The sequence below is a fragment of the Physcomitrium patens genome, chromosome 9, assembly GCF_059467195.1.
Source record: "Physcomitrium patens ecotype Gransden chromosome 9, ASM5946719v1, whole genome shotgun sequence".
NCBI lineage: Eukaryota > Viridiplantae > Streptophyta > Bryopsida > Funariales > Funariaceae > Physcomitrium > Physcomitrium patens.
Window position 1 is genome coordinate 691,858 of NC_143418.1, and position 21,364 is coordinate 713,221.

The following is a 21,364-nucleotide window of genomic DNA, read 5'->3' on the forward strand; positions in this document are numbered from 1 at the left end:
TATAATACACCTCAAGTCACCAATATTGGTGGAGGAACTTGAAGACACTTTTGAAGCAAATATAAGGGACAATGCAACAAGTTTCAAGATAGAAAATCTGCAAAGAGAAATTGTGGACATTGTAAGTGATAAACATCTAAAGAGAAAAATAATAGAGAAGGTGACCGAGGGAGATATTGACATGCTATATATAGACGAGACAATAATGGCTATCCCTGCTGTTGAAGAACTAATTGGCACCAAAGCAGTAGATCTGCCCCATCCACAAGGAATCCAGGCTGTTGTTGACAACACTGACACATTTAGTGGCAAGTTGATACTTGAGTCTAACAATAAACTGGTCGCTTGAGCGTGCTTGCAAGTAACCTAGAGATTGCATGTATCCATCGGTGCTTTGCAATGAGGAATTTTCATGAAGCATTGGAACTTCGTGTGTACGATAGTGGAGAGCTGTAAAAGCCAGGTGATTAGTAGTGTTCATCGTAACACAATTTCCAAAAAAAATGGCCCACTTCATGAAATCTACTTTCTATCACAGGTAGTTATTGTTACACAAAACAGACATCCTCAAAAATGATAATATTTCTTCTAAACAGAATATTGACGAGTAGCCTGAGCCAACCTAATATCCCTGTATATGTGTACAAGTCCCATATTCGTGTCAACCACCCATTTCAACATAAGTGTTGGACTGGGTAGTTAAAATAATTTTCATACTATACAAGTAAAAAGTGTAACTGATCATTTCCATACTCTACAAGTACGAAGTGTAACTCATCACGAGGATGAAGCAGGAGAGGGTAGACTAAACAATAGGTGCAGACTGCGAATGAAGTGGGATGCCAGGGTGAACCCTCCTGATGTGCTGCTGCAAGGCAACGATGCTAAACCCTGCGACCTTGTCACATATGGGGCACCTTTGGCCCGCTGGTCGACGCTTTAAGAAGGTCATTGATGCTTTTCCGTGTAATTTTTTATCCAGCTCCACCAAAGTCTGCTACCCACCCACAGTCCCGTCAATGTTCCGCACATTTCTTCAGAGTCATCGGTGGAATTACTGAGGAAATGAAATAGAGAAGCGGAGGAGGAGCTGTACCTTCATGAAACCATCGTTCGGTTGGGTACGTCGGTGAGCAGTTTTCAATATCGACCATGCTTGTGCAAGTGTGTGTCCTCTTCAAAGACCATAATCAAACACCCACCGAAACATGACATCAGAGCGTCGTCCTTCTATATGGTCTGACCTTCTAGCTAGCTCATAGTTCTGACTTATTGGGAAAAAAATTAGCTGTTAGTGTTGGTTAAATTCGACTTACTTGCGAAGCATAAGATAGGCCAACACCATAGTGGCACTCCGGCTCTTGCCCTCAAAGCAGTGCACTAAAATTGTCTTATTATCTCCCTCAGCTTGCGCTATGAAAGAACATGCTTCTTCAAAATGAGCCGCTATGTTTTCATCTTCTACATCTTTCACCTGCACCTCGCCAATTCCAACCATTTCCTTCTTCAGATCCTTCGCAGCTATCATTTCAGTCTAAGATTGGACAAGCAAATTAATGAACCACGTGATAAAAAAAAAGTGAAAAGCTGCACAAAATTGGTGAAAAAAAATACAAATACGTACCTCAAGATGTTTGTAGGTGAACAACTCCGGGAAGTCGCCCACATTCGCATCCTCGAGGTCGGAGGGGCAAAGGCACAAGACGTGAGTTATGCGCAAGTGTTGTAGCGTGTTTACTGACCTGTGATCCAAGACCGGTGGCTTTTGAAGAAATTCATGATGCTCATAGTGAGGGAGGGTTATTAACATTCTTACACGTTGATATCTTTATGTCATTGAGCAGTATGTTCAGACTTTGATTTGAGACCCACTGGAACGGGAATTACACCGACCGTACTCACGATTAAAATTTATAATATCATACTATACCCTCACCTTGCAAGTTGGTTATTCAAGTTGGAACATACCAATACAATAATTGAGACGTAGAAAGGTTAAGGCTGGATGGCCGGTAAAATGTTCATTTGTCAGTGTAACGTGTGTGAAGTGAGGAACTTGTTTTAAGGTTAGGAATTCCCGTGAAGAAACAACGGGACTTTTAAAACATCCTTGAATTAAGAATTGGGAGGATTAAGGACCTGGCGGCGAGGGCACTGCCTATGTACAAGGAGGGAGATAGAACACATGATGGTTTCTCTGTATCCGACCCGTTTGAAATCATTATCATCCGCTCCAAGATGTGTTCCAACCTCACCTGCAAAATATTACAAAGCCATTCTTGATTGCATACATATTGCAACATCACCAAGCTCACATGGGAAACAAGTCCCAATTCAAAATAAAATCCTCAAAGGTGGCAGTTATGAAGTGCTACGGATAACAATTGGAGTAAATTCAAGGAATTTAGAAGCAGCTTATTGCCAGAGTGGACTAGAACAAGCGATGTGAAGAACCACCCAGACCGTGTCCAAGTCTTACCTTGAGCTCGTAACTATCGACCACACTATGGGAGCCACCACCTTCCAAGAATCCAGTAGTAAATTTGTGATCTTTGCATAGCTTTTGTCCTTCACTCCGCATTTTCTCGTCCCACCATTCTAGTTTTTTGCTCCACTCACAATCAATCTGGACAATACAAGAGGAAAATGAGTGGAAATCGCTGGACAGAAGGATGCATGAGATGAATAGAAGGATACGAAAGTTGAAATGATTCATGCTGTCATCATAAACCTCAACTCTTTTCTAGAGCGAGCAAAGAATACAAACCTTGGCAGTTTTGCTGACATCTTTAAGCTTAAAAGTCATGCGACCGGGGCTTCCCTTTTTATGCCAGCTTTCACGAACTGGCGATATTTTGTTCGGTGAGTTCAATCTTGGAGACGACACAGGTGACTTTCGAAGAGAGGAAGGACTAATTTTCAGCATTGAAACTCGAGGTGACTTTTCTCGGATTGGAGTCGACACAGGGCCACTTGGTAAACTTTGAGGAGATTCTTGTTGTTCAGAACTCATCATCGAAGTAGAGCCAGATGGTTTCTGTGGAGTACCATTCTCTGGTGAAACTTTCACATCAGAAGGTTGAGTTTCTTCAACTGGTGGTTTTGTCACCTCAGTCTCAGTTTTCGAACCCTCTTCGTCTGGTAGATTAGATACGTAAGCCATGAACTCCCGTAGAAGTTGGTCGAGAGTGCGGAATAGTTTGACCATGAACATCCGCAGGACTTGCATGTCACGAATGCCTACTATTACTCCTCTCTGAAATGCTCTAATGATCTTATGATGGTCAAACTCTTCTGGTGGAGTGGCAGGTTCACCAGAAAAGTCTGCTTCACTTGTTTTTTCATTCTCGAATGGTGGTCCCAAGTACCCAAAACTGATTTCTCTCAAGAGGTTTCCAGCTGTCTCCTCATCATGGAGAAGCAGTTCAATCGTCTTCGAGTAAATCCGGCGGTCATGTTCAATCTTCATTCCTGGGGGTCGGCGGGAAACCCCGGAATCAATTGCTACAAGCAAACATGAAGGCTCCTCCTTTTTATCTTTCATCTTCAACTCGCCCATCTTTGATGCCAGGGCCTCAGACTCTTCTGGAACCAGCAAGTTCTGAGTGGACATTTAATCAGTAAAGTAGTTAGTGAAACCCATAGTTGTAAGAAAGGGAACTGCGAATTCGAGAACTGCTTACACTCGAGTATGATGAAACGAATAGTGGCATCTAGTGCATTTGCAAACGGAACCCATACTGCCATAGAAAGACTAATATCCGATTCACATGGAGAGCAGGAAAACAGGAAAAAACTGACTTGTAATGCATGGGACTGCGCAGTTCCTGCGTGGCTAAGCTCGGGCGAAGGTGATCGGTGCATCTTCGGCAGCTGGACCAGTATGTCGGTATTGGATGACGTAGACAATGCCGCTAAAGACTGCGTCCGTCTCTGCCTAGTGAACCCAGACCCTCCCGAAATTTGCTTTGAATCGAGTACAGGTGGACCCAGTTGGTCAAGCCCATGAGGTACTTCCTCAGTGACAAGTAGGTTACCAGAGTTTCCTCGCCAGCCTAATGTATGGCAAACCAAGCGGTCTTCGTTTCTGAGAACCATATCTAGAACAAGCGTCCGACCAAGCGCAATAGCAGTTTTCACAGCTACTTTCTCTGAAGCAAAGGCTTGCTTGCTCTCCGCTAGCGGCTTCCCACGGATGTAGCTGCATGTATCGATATCTGAACATAAGCAAAATGATGCACAAAAAGTGCTGCATGAACGCATAACCGACTCTCCCAAAGCATAAACTTCGAATCTTGTGCGTCATAGAAATTTAAATAATATACCCTTCGAGAAAGTGCAAAAGGCCCAAGTTAATACACTATCAGTAAGTTCAACCTTTCAACTATACAATAATATGGTCACTGTTGTTTCTGTTTCAAGTCCACCTTTTCTACTAGAGTCGACTTGTTCCTGCCCTATCTTATCATAAAAATTAGGGAGTTAAAACGACGCATATCATCGCACAGCAAAGGGAATTAGTTGAGAAATTTACCCCATAATAAGCATGCAACGGCTGAGGTGCAAAGCTTCGAGTAGCTCCTCACAGGTCTGAAGGCCAATCACATTCTCATTTGCTTTATCTGTCTCTCTCACGGCTACCACAGCATCTTGAATTTGCATCCACTCTGATGAGTTGTTGTGGATCACTCTTGCCTGTACAATAAATGCAACGACAAGAGTGCCACAATGATCATCATCACAATCTACTCATCTGCATCAATAACGTAAGCTCGCAAACAGATTAAAGCCGCCATCTATCCACGAAGATAGCGTTCTAACTTCTGCTTATGAATATAAATAAACTCAATAATTCAAGTACAAAATGACTGTGATGGCAAAAAATCAGCAAGGTCAATGGCATGTCTTATAACCTGTGGTGTCGCTACACCCAAGTGACGAGCGATTTCGATGCCCAAACGCTCAGATTGAGTGGCTAATCTAGAGGATCCGAACTTGAAAACTGCTGCAGCTTCATACTTGATATTTTCATTTTCTTCAGAATCATCATTTCCAGATTCCACGTGGTTTTTTCGAAACATCGCAAAATATACCACTCCTCCGGAATTCACCGTCATCTGGAAAGTAAAAGAGTTACATCAGCATTGAAGCAGTTTAAGAATCATGTTTTCACTAACCAAAAATCATGGAATATTGGGTGACACATGAATCCATCAAGAAATCTTCTCTACTAAAGCTAGACATGTCTCCATTCATCAGATGTTTACCCATTAGGACACTTTCTGCGTCAAACTTGAGTAGCTCGTAAGCACGGTATAGTTGTATTAAAAAAAACAATGGCTCCCAATTAACACATATGGCATGTACCACATTTCTATACCATTGACACTTGACGGACATTGTCTTGTAGAAATTCAAAAGACTCTCACTGTCAAGTATAGACTTCAAACGAGATCTTAGAGAAAAATGATGTCAAATGCACACCTCTATAGAACCAATGGAGTCTCGACCATCTGAACTTTCATCATCTTCAGATTGTGCATGCTCAGTTCTATGCACAGACAACAGATTGCTCCAATCGAGATCCTTAGCCAACACATCAAGCTCTGCAGCGTTGCTTAATCTCTCTTTCAATCTCATTTCCGGGAGTGCTTGGATGTCACTCCCTTCACCATCTGAAAGGATTTCAACTTTGTCGTCTTCAACTCTCTCCTCAAGTTCCTTTTCAGAGGTTTCTGCATCGTCCAGTGATGGTAGTGAATATTTGCGATATTTATTAAGAGGAGATGGTCGATAACTGCGACGTCGAGTGATATTGACCCAAGATGCCAAATCTGCCAAAGCCGGATCTCCATTGTTAGCATCAAACAGCCACAATGCCTGCACCAATATTGACACGCACATAGCAATGACTCATTAGTAATTCCTATAATTTAAAATGAAATGCTGCCATAGAATAATGTTTTCCTTTCACGTAACCTTGAAAAGTCAGAAGCATCACTAACCATTGAGAGTTTTGAGTGCTAAATTTTCAAGAGTCTCACAAACAGTATCAATATTCCTAATTCGTATACAATTTCGAACCATCAAATGCTAGATGCAGAAGTAGACATATATGCAAAGGAAGGAACTCTTGAGTATGAGGGAAGGAAAACCGACAGAAGGCGAAAAGGCATTAGACAGGGAAACTCCGAGCTCCAGACATGCCTCCTCCAAAGCCAGTTTCAACTCGTTTGCAACCTCGCTCTCCTGTGTCACAGAGTATTAATACACGGAGTGTTAATACCTCGACATGAACGTCACACTCACAGCAAAAACAAGCATGAGGGTAGAAGTTGAATCCGAGCTTAATCAGAAACCTTAACAATTTAAAATTCTAGGTGAGACTGAAGAATTTTGTGACACATGTCTAACAGTGAGTTCTGGTGATACTATTCTAAAAAGTAAGAACTAATCGGAAAAATCAGGTATTTCCTCAACCGCACATCTTCATAACAATCACTTTCCACCACCTCAATCTTGACAGACATAGCACTGACGTTCACATTAACGCTAATACTAACTTAGAAAGTAGCCTGCATGTTAGCAGTTAAGGTCAGATTCATTGTGAAGCTCATATCTTTACTTGTGTGACGAGGATCAGAATTTGAAGATAGTAGACCACGTCTGCTATGATTTACTTAAATAGACATATCGTAGCTTTGAATTTGCACGCCAGGGAACATAGCAAAGAATTTTTCAACAGCTAGAATTTTTGGGGCCAGTTTTAGAACAGCAGGTTTGCTACGTTCCCGTGACCCTTATTAACAGAAGCATTTAGGGTTTTTGTAGTATTTCTTAGATTTAAAATTCAGCTCCCCTATGCCTTTCAGGTCATCGATGCAAAAGTTTAAAATGGTGCGATGTTAATGTGCAGTATTCCACCGAATTCTAACAACCGAGGCACTTCAAGCATGGATTTACCGCACCATGTGCACATCTGTTTACATCAAAGAATCGCATTGGTATTTAAATACACGAAAGTTCTTTTCCTGATTTAGGATTTTGAAAGAACAATGACAGGGATCATTACCTGTCGGTATAGCATGGACGCCATGGTTCCTTGCTCACTCCTCGACTACAAATAAAAGCTGCCACAAATTTTGAACGCTTTACAGAAGCTCCTTCACATAGTAGAATTCATACTACATGTACTTATGTGCGATATCATCTCCTAGATTCCGCCGAACTCAGAAAACTGCCAAAATACAAACCCACAAGTACAGAAATGTACAAGCCATTTTATCAATGAGATGGACGGCATCTAATAACAATCCGAACCAAACTCATCTGCTCAAAAATCACGATACGCCCCCCCCGGCTCACAATGCAATGATTCAGACGTAACACAAAGAAAAAGAGCTACTAAGAGAATGACCGAAAACACTCTTCAGCAACAAATGACTCAGAAAACAGCACCATAACAACCCGAATCTCACCACGCGCCATGCTACCATGCGAGGACCACGTCTTTTGAAAGATCTAATCAAAAGGCCACCAGAGAAAATTCAAGCAACATGACTTTTACCAGGATCGGAAAATCGACAATCTCTCTACTTTCACAACGGGATCAAAACCCACAACAAAAGTTAATGATACTACCTTCAACTTGATCATCAGCGAAGATTTCCTAGACCCAACTCACAACACCAACCCACCAACTTCGTGGTTGAAGAATTCCTCGGCAAAGAGGACTGATGAGATGCGTTAAAGAGTCCGTGAGATGCAAAGCAAGAGCAGCATGAAATTGCAATGAGAGACTAGTTGAAGTGATGAGCTAGAACAGAAGCATTGGAGTGCATTGAATTGTCTGGCGACTGCGAAGACGGAAGACAACGTTGAAGCACAAACTTCGAGAGTGCGTGAGGGACTGCCATCTGTTGGGTTTGCTAGATTGGAACTTTTCTTCTACTACGTGGCAGTTTTTTCAACAAACCTGCAGGTAACATCGGAAAATGACTTGGCGGTAACAACTGCGGCCTCTTTTCACTCGTTTTCAAAATACCCAACAAGGACTTGTGAAGTTTCAGTGAAAGAAAGAAGAGGTGGTTCGTAGTTTTCGGCTATCAATCGTCACACCTCGTTGCAACCTGGTTCGCTGCAAGTGTTGCTATTGAGGAGGCAAGTTCCCTGAACCAACAGCCAGCGCAGACTTGGCCTGTGTAAACAAATATTACTCTTGATAGTTTGCAAAATATCAGTGATGTAGCATCCGCTTGAGTATTAAGATTCTTCATCCCTAAATTTTGTAGTATTTTTCGGGATGACTCTGATTTGTTGAAACTTTGAAGCAGGTGCGGGGAGGGGGGGAGGGGAGCTTTGCAGTGCGGCTCAGAGCTTGCGTCCTGGTATTCTTCTGTTCTTTCACAGAACTGGATGTGAACTGTGTGAATGTTATACGTATTTTCCGGGGGCCGATGATTTAATTTGAAAGTTACGTAGCCTCAATTGGGTTGTGTTTTATTGAAGAAATAAGGGGTGGATATCATAATTATCTTCTTCCAGCTCACGTATCAACAAAACTCATCAGGTAGAGTGCAGAATCTTAACCACAGGACTCTAGTTTATTTTCTGGACCAGAGAAGAATGTCGTATTGGCTGTTGAAGCTTGGATTTGGCGAGTCCTTTGGATATGCTGCAGAGCCATCATTTTTCAGTACATGATGCAGTAATATAACTTATTCTTCTTGTATGTGTAACATTACACAAACATGTGTGATGCATTGTGAATTAGCTCACGTAGGAGTGTATTTTACCGCCTCTGTCTCATGAAGGATGAAGGAAAAACGTATGTATTTGAATTAATTCATGATTCAAGTACACTGATGAATGTCAAGTAGGAACCACCATTTCCTGACACTTTCTTTACTATACTGGCTTTCTCATTTACCATCTTCATCTCTATTTTTCATTTCTTTCTTTCTTTCATCTTCTTCTTCTTGTTCTGGTTACGTAGTGGTAAAACATTCGATGTGGTCAAATCTGAAGGAGCATACGTTGGTTTGAAATTTATATTGTGAGTCATAAAACAATGGACTTTTTGAACCCAAAATAAAGTCGCTGAGGAATCATTACGGGCAAATAAACCATGGACTCCACAGAGACTTACATGTTGATTCTTGTATGGAAATTACACAAACTATCTAAATATTATATCTCCACATGAGGACAACCTCTGCATAAATTAGGTTCTTGTGATGATTGTGATGTACTAGTTGCTTGATTGTTTGCTTCAAGTTCTAGGACTCCATTGCTTTCACATTGCACTAGTTTCCCATTGCATTCTTCAAGTACTAGCAGTAGTAAAAGTGTTCCTTCACCACTGAAATACTGAGTAGATGCAAACTACACCAATTTATTGACGTGCAAATGCAAGTGCAACCAGGTAAAACGATTGACCCTTTTCAGAAAATAGCATATCAAGGCATTGCTGTAGACTATTCCACTTACATAGAACTCCTGCAAAAGTGCTTGGAGTGGAAATTATCTGGCAAAAGTAAACCAGGTTCATTGTTGCATCTTGAAGCTTAGGGTGGAGCAGAGTTGGTGTGTGGCTAACCAAACAGTAAGAATCTCAACTAAACATTAGATATGGCTAGATGTATAAATGCAACGCATTTGACAAACTGGTGGAAAATAACTGCTGTTTGTTGGACCATTACAATCAGAGGTTCTACTGGGAACAACATTGTAGAAGATGTAATGAAGTCTTTCAACTAAGTTCTTCATACAATTGGGCTTCTACACAAGATAAGTTTGTCAAGTATTAAGCAGACTGCTTCAGTACAATAGCTACAAAATGGGACTAGGGAAGTCATGCTCTCATTAGAGATGATGGTTTTCAATCAGGCTTGTGTATGACCAACTTATTAATTGGCATATGTGCCATGTTTGACAGTGTTTGTGATGTCCACTTAGTTGTTTGCTGAATGAAACATAGAGATTTATTGAGATTGAGTGTGATCACCAGTGGAGCAGTAAAGCATGGTGTGGGGTACAAAATTTTGTATCTTTTCCATCAGATGTAAAGTGAAGGTTTTGTTTCAGATGGAAAAAGTTATGCAAGCACCCTCAGTGCAGGTAAAGGAATGGAACTATGGATTTTGTGAAGAGGTTCACTAACAAGCTCTGAATAACTGGATGTAGGCAGATTTACATGCAGGCAGTGCACAGATGAGTATGCCAAGAGCAGTAGCATAGAGGACACCAAGCTTGTTCTTCATGGTTCAGATACTACAATTTAACAAGCTGGAATGAGATGAGTGAAGGATTAATACAGCAAATTTGTGAGCAGTAGAACTTGCCTCTACTTTGCATACTGGCCATGCTCATGTTCACATGTTTGCCAAGACTTGCTGCATAGTTGAAATAACACAGGCATGGGCAAGAAACTTGATAGTTTTTCAGTGAAGTGAATTTTTGAAGACTGTTGTGGCTGTGTAGTCAGTGTCCAATGATGCCAAGTTTGTTGATTAAGGTAGTTGCCACTATTCTAATTCTCTATGTTTTCATCTCTTTCTACAATGCAACCTTGTGGCATTGAACCATTAGTGGACAACCCAAGGATGCCCCTTCATGCACAGTTCTCTCCACTGTTTATGCTGCAGATGGTGAATGAGAGCATTTGTTTGTCAGTGCTCAGAATGACACAAGCAGCCAAGTATGAGATCCATTGATATCACTAGATATGAATATGCTTTTGTACCATCCCTACTGGTAAGTTGGAATAGATGAAGGCAAAAGATTGTGCTCCTGACACCTGCTGTGTACTGCACTATATCCATGAGGAATCTAAAGATCAAGTTGGTTGTTATTGCAGAGAGAAGTTGACCAGAGTTTTGCTGACCAAGTCACATGCCTGCAGGAGAGCCAACTTGTCCAGATAAGTACCTGTGGGTGAGCTCAAAGATTGCTTAGCAGCAATTAACTTCATTACAAAGGCTACTGGGCAACAGACTGAAGCTTGAACTGCATATTGCACTTTTTGAGGTGACCATTGATGATCAGGAAAACATTTAGTAGAATATCCGAAAGCCTGGGTAAGCAAGTGGTTGTTTTTTCTCATATCTATTCTTTATTTTCTTTTTACTTTTTGGGTGCTCATTTGTGATAATCAGCTGCTTTTCCACCCCCACAATCCAATGCCTTGCTGGTCAAAACCTGCATGCAGACTTGCACACGCTATAGCAGGTGGGCATAATTAGTTGGCATCTGAGTGAGCCAGCTTTTAACTTTTTATGATCACCAACTGGATAAGTCATGAATGGAAGGAATGCTGCAGGAGAGCTTTCTCACCCCCTGCCAAGTGCTAATCTCTGAGTAGCTACTGAACATGTCAAGCAAGGGAGCACCTGGAAAAGGAAAAAATTAAAAAGAGAAATTAAAAAATCATGAATGTTGTTTCTCCATTGGTTATTTGATTTGACTTGGTAAACAGACACCTGTGAATAATCTTGGTTTTGTTGCTAGGTCTGTAGCATTGGACACATTACAGTCAATCACAACTTGGTGCTACAATTGAAGCTACTGCAACAGAGAAACCACCCCGAAAATATGTTTGACAAGTCACATGGAATTGTGTCAGGGTGCAGATTGCATGGCAGTACACTTTTGCAAAAACTTGCCTAAGAATTGGTGCAACTTTGATGGACATTCCATGCAAATTTTCATAATTTTTTCATGGTTCAGTATTTTCTAAATGTTATGAAGGAAAATATCATATATACCCTTCAAATATGCTGAAATTTTAAAAATACCCTTGTATCCTTGATAATAGCAAATTTAATTATCATTTTTTGTGAGAATAGCAAATCTACCCTCAAGTGTGATAAGGTATCACTATCCTTCTTTTATTGGATACATTTGGGGCCTAAACGATGAGTCGCTCAAATTTTGGCATTGCCCTTTTCGGCACTTTTTTGGCACTTTTTTCCTCCTTTTTTTTTTTTGTCAATGTCTATATGCCATGTCGATTAAGCCATGATGGATGGAAAATTGAAATAAATGATTCAAGGTAGGTCATAGCAAAATAACTTGCATATTGTGAGATTGTATCAAAAGTAATTACTAGCAATAAGGATTAAGAATTTCATCTCTATGGTAAACATCCTTCATTGATTCATCACAGCAAGCTTGGTTGTATTAAAGGTTGAATTTCACAGCCTATACTAATCCCACATAAGCAACAATGGCTTCGTTGCCCTCTCTTGATCCTACACCATTATCTTCTTTGAGGGATGGATGCACATAGAATTGTTCTAGTGTTGAGATTCCCTAAGAATGTTGGTGTCAGTTGAAAGAAGCAGCTTGTAGCAAAGCACTTGCATTTATAGAAGAACAAATAGTATTATCATCACCACATATATCAACGCATACTTGATGTTATTATTGATACATCAAATCTATAACTATAATTTCTATAAATCAATGCTATCACACAATAGTATAGAAGTTTATGCCTGCGAGGTACAACAATATTTAAAAAATTCATTGAACAATGCCTTTGATAAAAGACATGTTTATAGACAACATGCTCATTGATTGTCTTAACTATCTTTAGACTTCTTAACTATCTTTGCACAACAAGAGCTAATCCAAAATTACAAATTGCATATATTACCTTCACTTTAAGTGAAACACAACCAAAAATAATTTCCCTAATGAATCAGATCCCTTGAAATTATATCAAAACCAAAAAGTAGCTTAAAAAAATCTGCTAGGCATGCAAACATTGACAAAAGAGAATGTGCCAAAAAGGGCCATGCCAAAATCTGCATTACTCTCAATTTGAGCCCCAAATGCACCTAAAAAAGAAAGAATAGTAATATCTTATTACATTTGAAGGTAGATTTGCTATTATCACAAAAATGAGAGATAGATTTGTAATTATCAAGAATACAAGGGTTTTTTTTTAATATTTTAGATTATTTGAAGAATTTATATGATATTTTTTCAATATTTTTAAGAATAATTTCTAAAAGTATGATGGTAATAAAGATTCTAGTTCAAAAACTCTAAACTTTGAATCACCACTCACTCTCCCCTTGTTTTTTTATACATAGAGGTAGTTTGAACATGAAAGGCATTTGATTTCTACAATTATGCAAAGAAGAATTAGAAGCAAGGAAAAATATGTTAGTATTGCCTAAAAGGAGATTCTATATCTAGATGAAATAACATGTATATTTTTGAAGGATATAATTGTAGTTGTAATAATCAAAATGGTGGTGATAGAGACTTAAATCCTAAATCCTTAATCCCATTATCTCTACTATTTTGATTATTATAATACCTCTACCACCACCATTTTCTTATGTTGATTACTATGATTAAACTCTAAAAAAGTTTGACTCCTAAAGTTACTGGTTTTTTCTAAGATCTCCTCTCTCTTCCTAATGCATGGAATAAGAATATGAGATCTTATAAGATCTTAGGACCACATTCTTCTTGGGATGTAAAAACAAATATTGTATTGGTAGTTCACATACTCTAAATCCCACACCCAAAACCTCTTGATCCTCTCTGATTTTTGTATAAAAGAATGAGTTTTATTATTGTTATTGTGATAATTATTATTACAAAAACGAGTTCTTTGTGCACACTATCTGCAGAATTAAGTTTTCTTTATAAAAGAATCAATTGTAATGTGTTGAGTTCAAACTCACCTGAGGTGCATTGAATGGGATTTGACCAATTGTTGCTTCAATTTATTAAAAAGGAATAAAATACATCCAACAAAATAATTTATTGTGTTAAACTTAAGAAAGTGAATATTATATTAAAAAAAACATTCCAGCATTGAATTTAATCTTATTATCTTAAGGTTTCTCTGTTAGAATGATTGTAAACCAGTTTGAGAAACAAGTCAAGTTTGATGTTTGCTATCACTTTCCTGAAATATTCTCTAATTTTCCTTTTTCTTCTTCTTCATATTTTCTCATTTGACAAATTTTCTCACATTCCTTTTGACTTTTTAAGACATTTTGAAATATTCACAATATTTAACATTTATGGAGGAAAAGTAGGTCTTTCTAATTAAGAAATGTAATTTTCAAAATAAAATAAGTAAATAAAATGATAATAAATTTGTTACAATACAAAAATACTTGATCTTACTTGATTCAGAGTACATATTTAGCATTCTGAGAGGTACTATGGCAGCTATTGCTGCATACATAGACAAATATTCGCATAAACACAAAGTTTTCTCAATCTTTTGATCTAACATTTGAACTTATTGTTTAGAGGCTTGAAACCATCACAATTAAATATTTGTGCAGTTATGAGGATCAATAGAATCGGTACGCAACACTTAAAATAGACTATTCTTATTATATTGCAACAATAAAAGTACTTTTGCAAGTTGCCTTCTTTAATGTAGAATCAACTGTTTGAATCATATACAACCCAATTAATAGGCTTGTAAGCTTGGAGTCAAAAACATGTGCTGATGGATGGTAGGACATGTGCTACCATGACACCACAAGTCAAATAAAAATACCTTGATTTTTTTGATTAGTAATTCTCAAAAAGATTTGCAATTTCAAGGCAAACATTAGAAGTTTGAACTATGATTTTGTTAACTTTGTAGGAATGATACCACATGGGTCATTAAAATTGTGATGCCAAGACACAGCAGAAGCATGAAGTATTTCAAATGTTTTCCCCAAAATGTGTCGAAAAAAAAACAGAGAGAGTTTGCTAATATGAACACTAAGAATAAAGTATTTTAGATATTCCATTGGTTTTAATTTAGGGAATTATTAAATCAATTCACCATTTTACATGGTGAGGTAGAGATTCATATCATGATCCTTTTGATGCTCATAATGGATATATATATACATATATATATATATATATATATATATATGTTTTGCCAAAAGGTGGGTGGATTGAAAAATTCAGTTAATTTATTATAAGCTTCTTGGAATTAGTATTGTTGATTCAGAATAATAAAATGTTCAACAATTGAATTCATAAACTTTGTTTTCTTTCAATTTTTTTTTGTTCTTGGTGAGGACAAAAATAATTGTTGTATTCTAAAAAATAACTGAATAGATAGGAGAATGCTACTCTTCACAGATGGCTTGCAGCAGCTCAAAAGGTGAGTTGCAAGTTCATACAACATTGCCAAATCTTGGGAGGTCAACATTCTATCAATTTGTTACAACTGCCATGCAGTAAAACATGGTCCATATCCATTTGTCCACTCTTGCACAACAAGTGGTCACTGAAAACAAGGGTGCATCTTTCTTGTAAGTTCCAAGATGGTTCACTAAAATAAAATAAAATAAAAATGAGATATTTAAAAATATTATACTAGAAATGCGAAATAAAAAAGGAAAAGAAAAAAAAAAGGATAGTCATTAAAGATAACTATTTTATTTTTCATGGTCATCAATGTAAATTATTTATTAGAATTAAATAAAAGTCAAAATTTTGTAACAGTTTCCAATTTTTATTAATTGAAAATGAATTATGAAATATATACATATATATATATATTCTATAAATAGAAATAAATTTACCATTAAAAAAACTTTCAATTTTAATCAATAATAATAATATTAATAAAATAAACCTAAAAATATAGACTTACATTTAAAATATCATTATTTTCTTAAAAACGTTGCCCTTTACTAACTATACATGTGCATCTAGAAGATTTTTATCCTTGAATTGTCTTTTTATAAAATCTTATTAAAATCATAAAAATATGTGTTGTTTTAAATTAATGTTTATTTCTTCTATAAATATAAAAAACCACAAATTATTAGGTATATTTGTTAATTATATTTATTTATCAAAAAAATAACAATTGATTAATCAAATATGTATATGTATGTATATAATTATTATTGATACATCTTAATTTTGTTAAAGTCACACCTCTCTTTGTCATCTCATGATTAATTCCGTCCATCCCCTATCTCTATTTCTCATTCCTAGTTCCATATTCTATGTTCTTATTTATTCTCTCATCTTTGTTCTTTGTTCCATATTTCTTATTTCTCATTATTAGATCTCGTGTCTCAATTTCCTCATTTTCAATCCACCCCTTTTCTTGTATTTCCAAATTCCTTGTCTCATATCCATCGATTTTCATTATCAAATTTCATGTTCCAATTTTCTCACTCTCAATCCACCCCTCATCTTTCGTTTCTAGACTTCTTATTTCCATTTTTCATTCTCAATCCACCCTTAATTCCTCATTCCCAACCCCTATGTCTCCATTCCCTCATTTCCAATCCATCTCCTATCCTTCATTTATAAATCTTATGTCTTCATTCCCTCATTCTCGACCCACCTTCCATCCTTCATTCTCAAACCTACCTCTTATCTTTTATTTTCAAACTCCATGTCTTTATTTCATCATTCATAATCCACCGCTTATCCTTCATTTCAAATCCCCTATCATCATTTCTTCATTTTCAACTCACTTCCCATCTTTCATTTCTATACTTTATTTCTCTATTCTCTCAATTTCAATCTACCTATTGTTCTTCATTCCTAGATCCTTTGTCTTTGTTCCCTCATTTATAATCTTTCTCCTATTACTCATTTCTACTCTCCTTCCCTAATCTCTGGTTTCAGGATTTAGAAGCAAATATATAGTTTTGTGTTTGTTGTAAGCAAATAGTTTTTCTTCTCTTACAAATAAATTGTTTTGCATCTCAACAATGAGGTACTAGTTAAATCATACTTGTTCAATTCTACAACAGAAAGATGATCAAGTGACAATATTTTTTAAATTTAAACAAAGAATAATAAGGCATGTCTTCAATGTGAAAAAAGACAATAAGCTCAAGCAACTTATCAAAGAGACAACTTAAAGGATAAGATTGGCTTTGACTTACTTGGTTTGATGAATAAGATGTTGCAGTTTGAATTGGATTGTAGATTTGTTGACATTTCTTTTTAAAGATTGGAAAGTAAGCATCGTGTATGAATATGAGAATTGTTGAAATAGTAATTTTAGAAGTAACTTTGATAAAAGGAGAAGATGGAAGGAGGTGGCATGTGGTAAAAAAATTAATAAGCATGGTGATACAATCATTTATAAGATAAAAAAGCTAAAGCAAAAGTTGTTTAGGTATTGAGAACAAATCAAAAAGATTTAGCTAGGTCCTACACAAAAGACCATAAAGAGCGATTGAGAGACAAGGAATTTTGGGAATAAGAGATAGATGACAAAGAATAGAGAATGGAGATGGGAGATGGATAGAATTAATCATGAGATGACAAAGTTATTTGTGGCTTTAATAAAATTGAGGTATTGCATTAATAATTCCATTATATATATATATATATATATATATATATACATACATATAATAATAATAATAATAGCATATTTAAATAAATATAATATAATAAAAATATATTTTGGAATATAATAAAAAATATATTAAATAATTAATTCTATTAATGAAAAATAGAATTCATAATAATAATAATAATAATAATAATAATAAAATTATAAAATCATAATTATATTATTTAATCCAAATTTATATATAAATAAATAAATGAATAAATAAACATACCAATATTATCTATAGAACAATTAATTTACTAAGTTAAAAAAATAAATTGGCAATCAAATCTTTTATAAATTTCATTAAATTAGAACTTGATATTTAAATAAATATAAAAAAAATTATCTAATAAGTAATTACAACTAAATAACACAATTGTATACATATATAATTTTAAAGGTAGCCTATCTAATATTTTATTCTAATTTCATTTATTTATTTATTTTTACTTTTAAAGCAACTCAAATATTATTTGAATCTATTTTTTCAAATATCTAATCTAGTTTTTTAATTTAAATATGACTATATATATATATATATATATATATATATTTATATAATTTAATTTATTAAATGTAAATTTAAAATAACTACATAAATTTTGTAATTTCATATATTAATTTGAAATTATACAATAAGTTTTGAAAACTAACAAAATTCTATCATTTTTTCACTTCTTGAAATTAAATTATTATACTATTTTAGTTGATTTATATATATATATATATATATATATATATATATATTCTTAATTTAATTTAAAAACATCAACCATGCATATAACTAAATTTTTAATACACATTGTACTTAAAGTTATTTTAGAATAGAAAAAAATAAATTCAAACATATAAAGAATATAAATGTATAGAAAATAAATAATTTATATGAATTGTATCAACTCTTGTAGATTAAGCCATAAAATAGCATGTATCCATATTTATTTATAGATGAATTTTTAATATTCACAGCTATTAAAAAAAATACTCAATCTACATAATATTATATTACTTTTAAAAGAATTATAAACTTAAAATTTTATAAAAATTTTGTTAGAAAAAAATCTTCAAATGATTACAATTGCCATTGATAACAAAAGTTTTATGTTTAAAATAAGTGCATTGAAATTGTCAACTTCCAAATTTAACATAAAATCTTATATTTACATTAAACTATATATTATAAATAATAATTTATTTAGATAGATTATGAGTTTTTATTTTATATTTTCTATGTTTATGAATATAATCCTAAACAATATTTTATGAAGCATTATTGCAATGCAACATACTTGTCTTTTGTTATTTGTTTCACTATCTTTTTATTTACTAAATTTTTATTATTAACATATTGTTTAAATGCAATACAAGTATTATTTTTTTAATATCAATGATGTTTTTTTTACAAATCATATATTTTCTTTAAAATATTTAATTTAAAAAAAAATCTCCAATAAATTGAATAATTTAATTATAAAACTTGGGATAAAAAAAAAAGATTAATGAACTTATACTTGAAACAGGTTGCAATAGAATTTAAATAATTATAAGAAAAAAAAGAAATATAAGAACAAGACAAACAAAGTAGAGAATCATGACATATCTTTAAACTTTCTTGTGAATTCATATCCAAGTACTAAGAAAATGAATATTCATATGTATATATATATACATACACATAAAACATACTTCATGCCCATGCTTCTATCTTTTTGTATAACTTAACCAAATATCGTACAACGTTCTCTCATATTATTATTGTATAGTCTTAGATTGTTTATTTGTATTGTTTACTTGTACTACTCTTTGTTTTTGTCTATTAGTGCCTAATGTGTATTACTATTATTTTATAGTGGTATTATTTAGTACTTTTCTAGTAAGTATCTATCTCTATAATCATCTTTATTTTTTTTTAATAAATTAAGTATATGATTTTAAAATTCAATATTAAATAATTACAAGTATCTCAGTGAAGAAAAAATATAATAAATTAAATTTAAACAATAAATAAGACAAATAAAACAAAAGAGCCGAATGGAACCACAAATTTCTTTAATACATATTTATTTTCAGGAAAAAAAGTCCATCTACAACTCAGCCTTCTGCATTGAAAGAATATATTTTTATTTACTTTTTCAATTATGAAATGTGTTGTTCTCATTGCATTTAAGCTTCAATATACCAAAGTAATTGAACTAATAGAGGTAGGTTCAAACACAGGGAAAGATTGGTTATATGAATTGGGTTTGTTAGTATCACAATTGACTATACTCTGGCTATCTGAAATCAATTATCAAACTACAAAACACCCAGGCTTACTACTTCCATCTTAATTCAACCCATAATCCATTCTATGATTATCAATTCAACAATACTTTTCTCAATCACAATTCATCATAAGCAAATAATAAAGAAAACAAAGAGGTAGCACCAAGCTTACCCCGGCTTACAACTATCACAATTTGGCTCTTTGCTTACTTTCCTCAACCTATTTATTCTACCAAAAAGATGATTCGTCGGCCAGCGGATTTCAAAGGTTATGACCATTTGAATTCTTAACCATTAATTCCACTAACAACCTACTATTATCAACTAAATTACCTAACTATCAGTCTAATTCTTAAGGTTGTCAATAACCAACTAGTAACTTACCACAAAGTTTATTTACCTATTCTATATAGTCCCACTCCTAACTGTGCAGTGTCTTCGCAAACATTATTTAGCCTCAACTTATAAAGACGTAGCAGCGTTAGCTTCTTCAGTAAATGGTGTTGGCTTACCACCGTTTGAATTGGTAACCTTCTTCTCTTTACATCTTCATCATCTGCCTCAGTGTTCGATGGTTCTCTATCCAAACACATCGTCCGATCTTCATTCAACAAACCCAATTTCCGTACTTGAGACTCACGTCAGGAAATTTGGTTGTCACGCTGTCGGGGTAGAGAGAGTTTGCCTCAAGAAAGCGCTGGGCTTCTGGCTGTCACTAAATACTCAATCAAGTTTGAAATATAAGGGTAACAATTTTATATATATAAACTCCTCTCCTTTGGAGCAATTACATCAATATACAAGCCTTAAAATCCAAAGAACACCAAAATACTTGATAAGGTGTTATAAAAAACTTATATATCCTTATGAGGAATTTTTCCCGAAGTTTAACAGCTCATAACTTACGATCTAACCGTCTAAACAACTCCAAATTTTACATGGAGTACTGATATATCTTTACCAACTACCACACCAAAATTCAACCGTAAATTCGTCTTGGATCTTGTGATATCTTCAAAACCCTAACTGTAGCTTCAAACCCTAGCTTTTTTACATCCGTGTACAACTTCCTTCATATCTCACAAAGTAATTCTTTAAATACTAAAAATTTTTGATCTAAAGCTTTTTAACTCAATTACACACACTTGTGGAAATTTTGAGCCAAAAATTCGTCCAGAAACTCAAGATATGGCTTCACCCATAACTAGCAACAAAACGATATACTTACTGCCTTCAAATTACAAGTGCTGTCTTCAACGCCTCATAACTCCTTCACCCAATCTTAGAATTCACTATACAGTAAGTAGAATGTGTAGCCGAGAAAATGCTCCCTCCAAATCCAGTCGCCGATCTTCTGTTGCTCTCCGTATTCGTATGTGATGCCCAAAAGAAGTGACAGTAGGTACAAAATTGACACCTTATCTTTGAACATTCATATCTTTTCCATAAAAACTCGAAATCACACAAAATATTCACCCAAATTATACCCAAAACCCTAAACCTTCTGACCCTAGCCTCAAAATCTCGAATGGCCTCGAAAGAGGAACCCTAATTCCTAATATGGCCTCGGGAAGCCTCCTCAAAATCCATTGGGCATGGTATTCGACCAATAGGGATGAAGTTCTTCACCCCTTGCCTTCATCCAACCATGCCTTACTTTCATCCTTCCCAATAAGCCTCCTTCTAGTTATATTTTCATCTTTTAACTCCTCCCTTCCCTTAATCTTTATACTAACTATC

The 21,364-nt window shown here is 35.1% G+C and overlaps 1 protein-coding gene and 1 long non-coding RNA gene across 3 annotated transcripts; one reads left to right on the forward strand and one right to left on the reverse strand.

The window, feature by feature from the left end:
- Nucleotides 1-512: 512 nt before the first annotated feature.
- On the reverse strand, nucleotides 513-7,878 carry LOC112287050 (dual specificity protein phosphatase PHS1). Of its 2 annotated transcripts, none has more exons than XM_024529662.3 (14): nucleotides 7,642-7,878; nucleotides 7,073-7,237; nucleotides 6,160-6,249; nucleotides 5,485-5,880; nucleotides 4,914-5,117; nucleotides 4,535-4,695; nucleotides 3,802-4,201; nucleotides 2,768-3,601; nucleotides 2,480-2,626; nucleotides 2,140-2,255; nucleotides 1,625-1,742; nucleotides 1,317-1,474; nucleotides 1,097-1,175; nucleotides 513-994 (listed from the first exon to the last, which is right to left on the reverse strand). In XM_024529662.3, the coding sequence occupies exons 2-14, from the start codon at nucleotides 7,094-7,096 to the stop codon at nucleotides 806-808; spliced, it is 2,916 nt and encodes a 971-aa protein (XP_024385430.1). In that variant the 5' UTR covers nucleotides 7,097-7,237; nucleotides 7,642-7,878; the 3' UTR covers nucleotides 513-805. The 2 variants fall into 2 exon arrangements, with proteins under 2 accessions (XP_024385430.1, XP_024385433.1); XM_024529665.3 differs by having other exon boundaries at nucleotides 7,073-7,130; nucleotides 7,642-7,829.
- A 485-nt stretch (nucleotides 7,879-8,363) lies between these two features.
- Nucleotides 8,364-11,098, forward strand: LOC112287052 (uncharacterized). The gene is made up of 3 exons (XR_002971193.3): nucleotides 8,364-10,325; nucleotides 10,647-10,755; nucleotides 10,904-11,098. It is a non-coding gene; the product is annotated as an uncharacterized LOC112287052 (long non-coding RNA).
- The last annotated feature ends 10,266 nt before the right edge of the window (nucleotides 11,099-21,364 follow it).

Excerpts from the sequence above, each read along its gene's own strand:
- LOC112287050 (XM_024529662.3), bottom strand. The coding sequence starts at position 7,096 with ATGGCGTCCATGCTATACCGACAG. Across the intron at positions 1,475-1,624 it reads TCACCTACAAACATCTTGAG|GTGAAAGATGTAGAAGATGA; the intron begins GTACGTATTTGT and ends GGCGAGGTGCAG. Across the intron at positions 995-1,096 it reads CGAACGATGGTTTCATGAAG|ACTTTGGTGGAGCTGGATAA; the intron begins GTACAGCTCCTC and ends GGTGGGTAGCAG.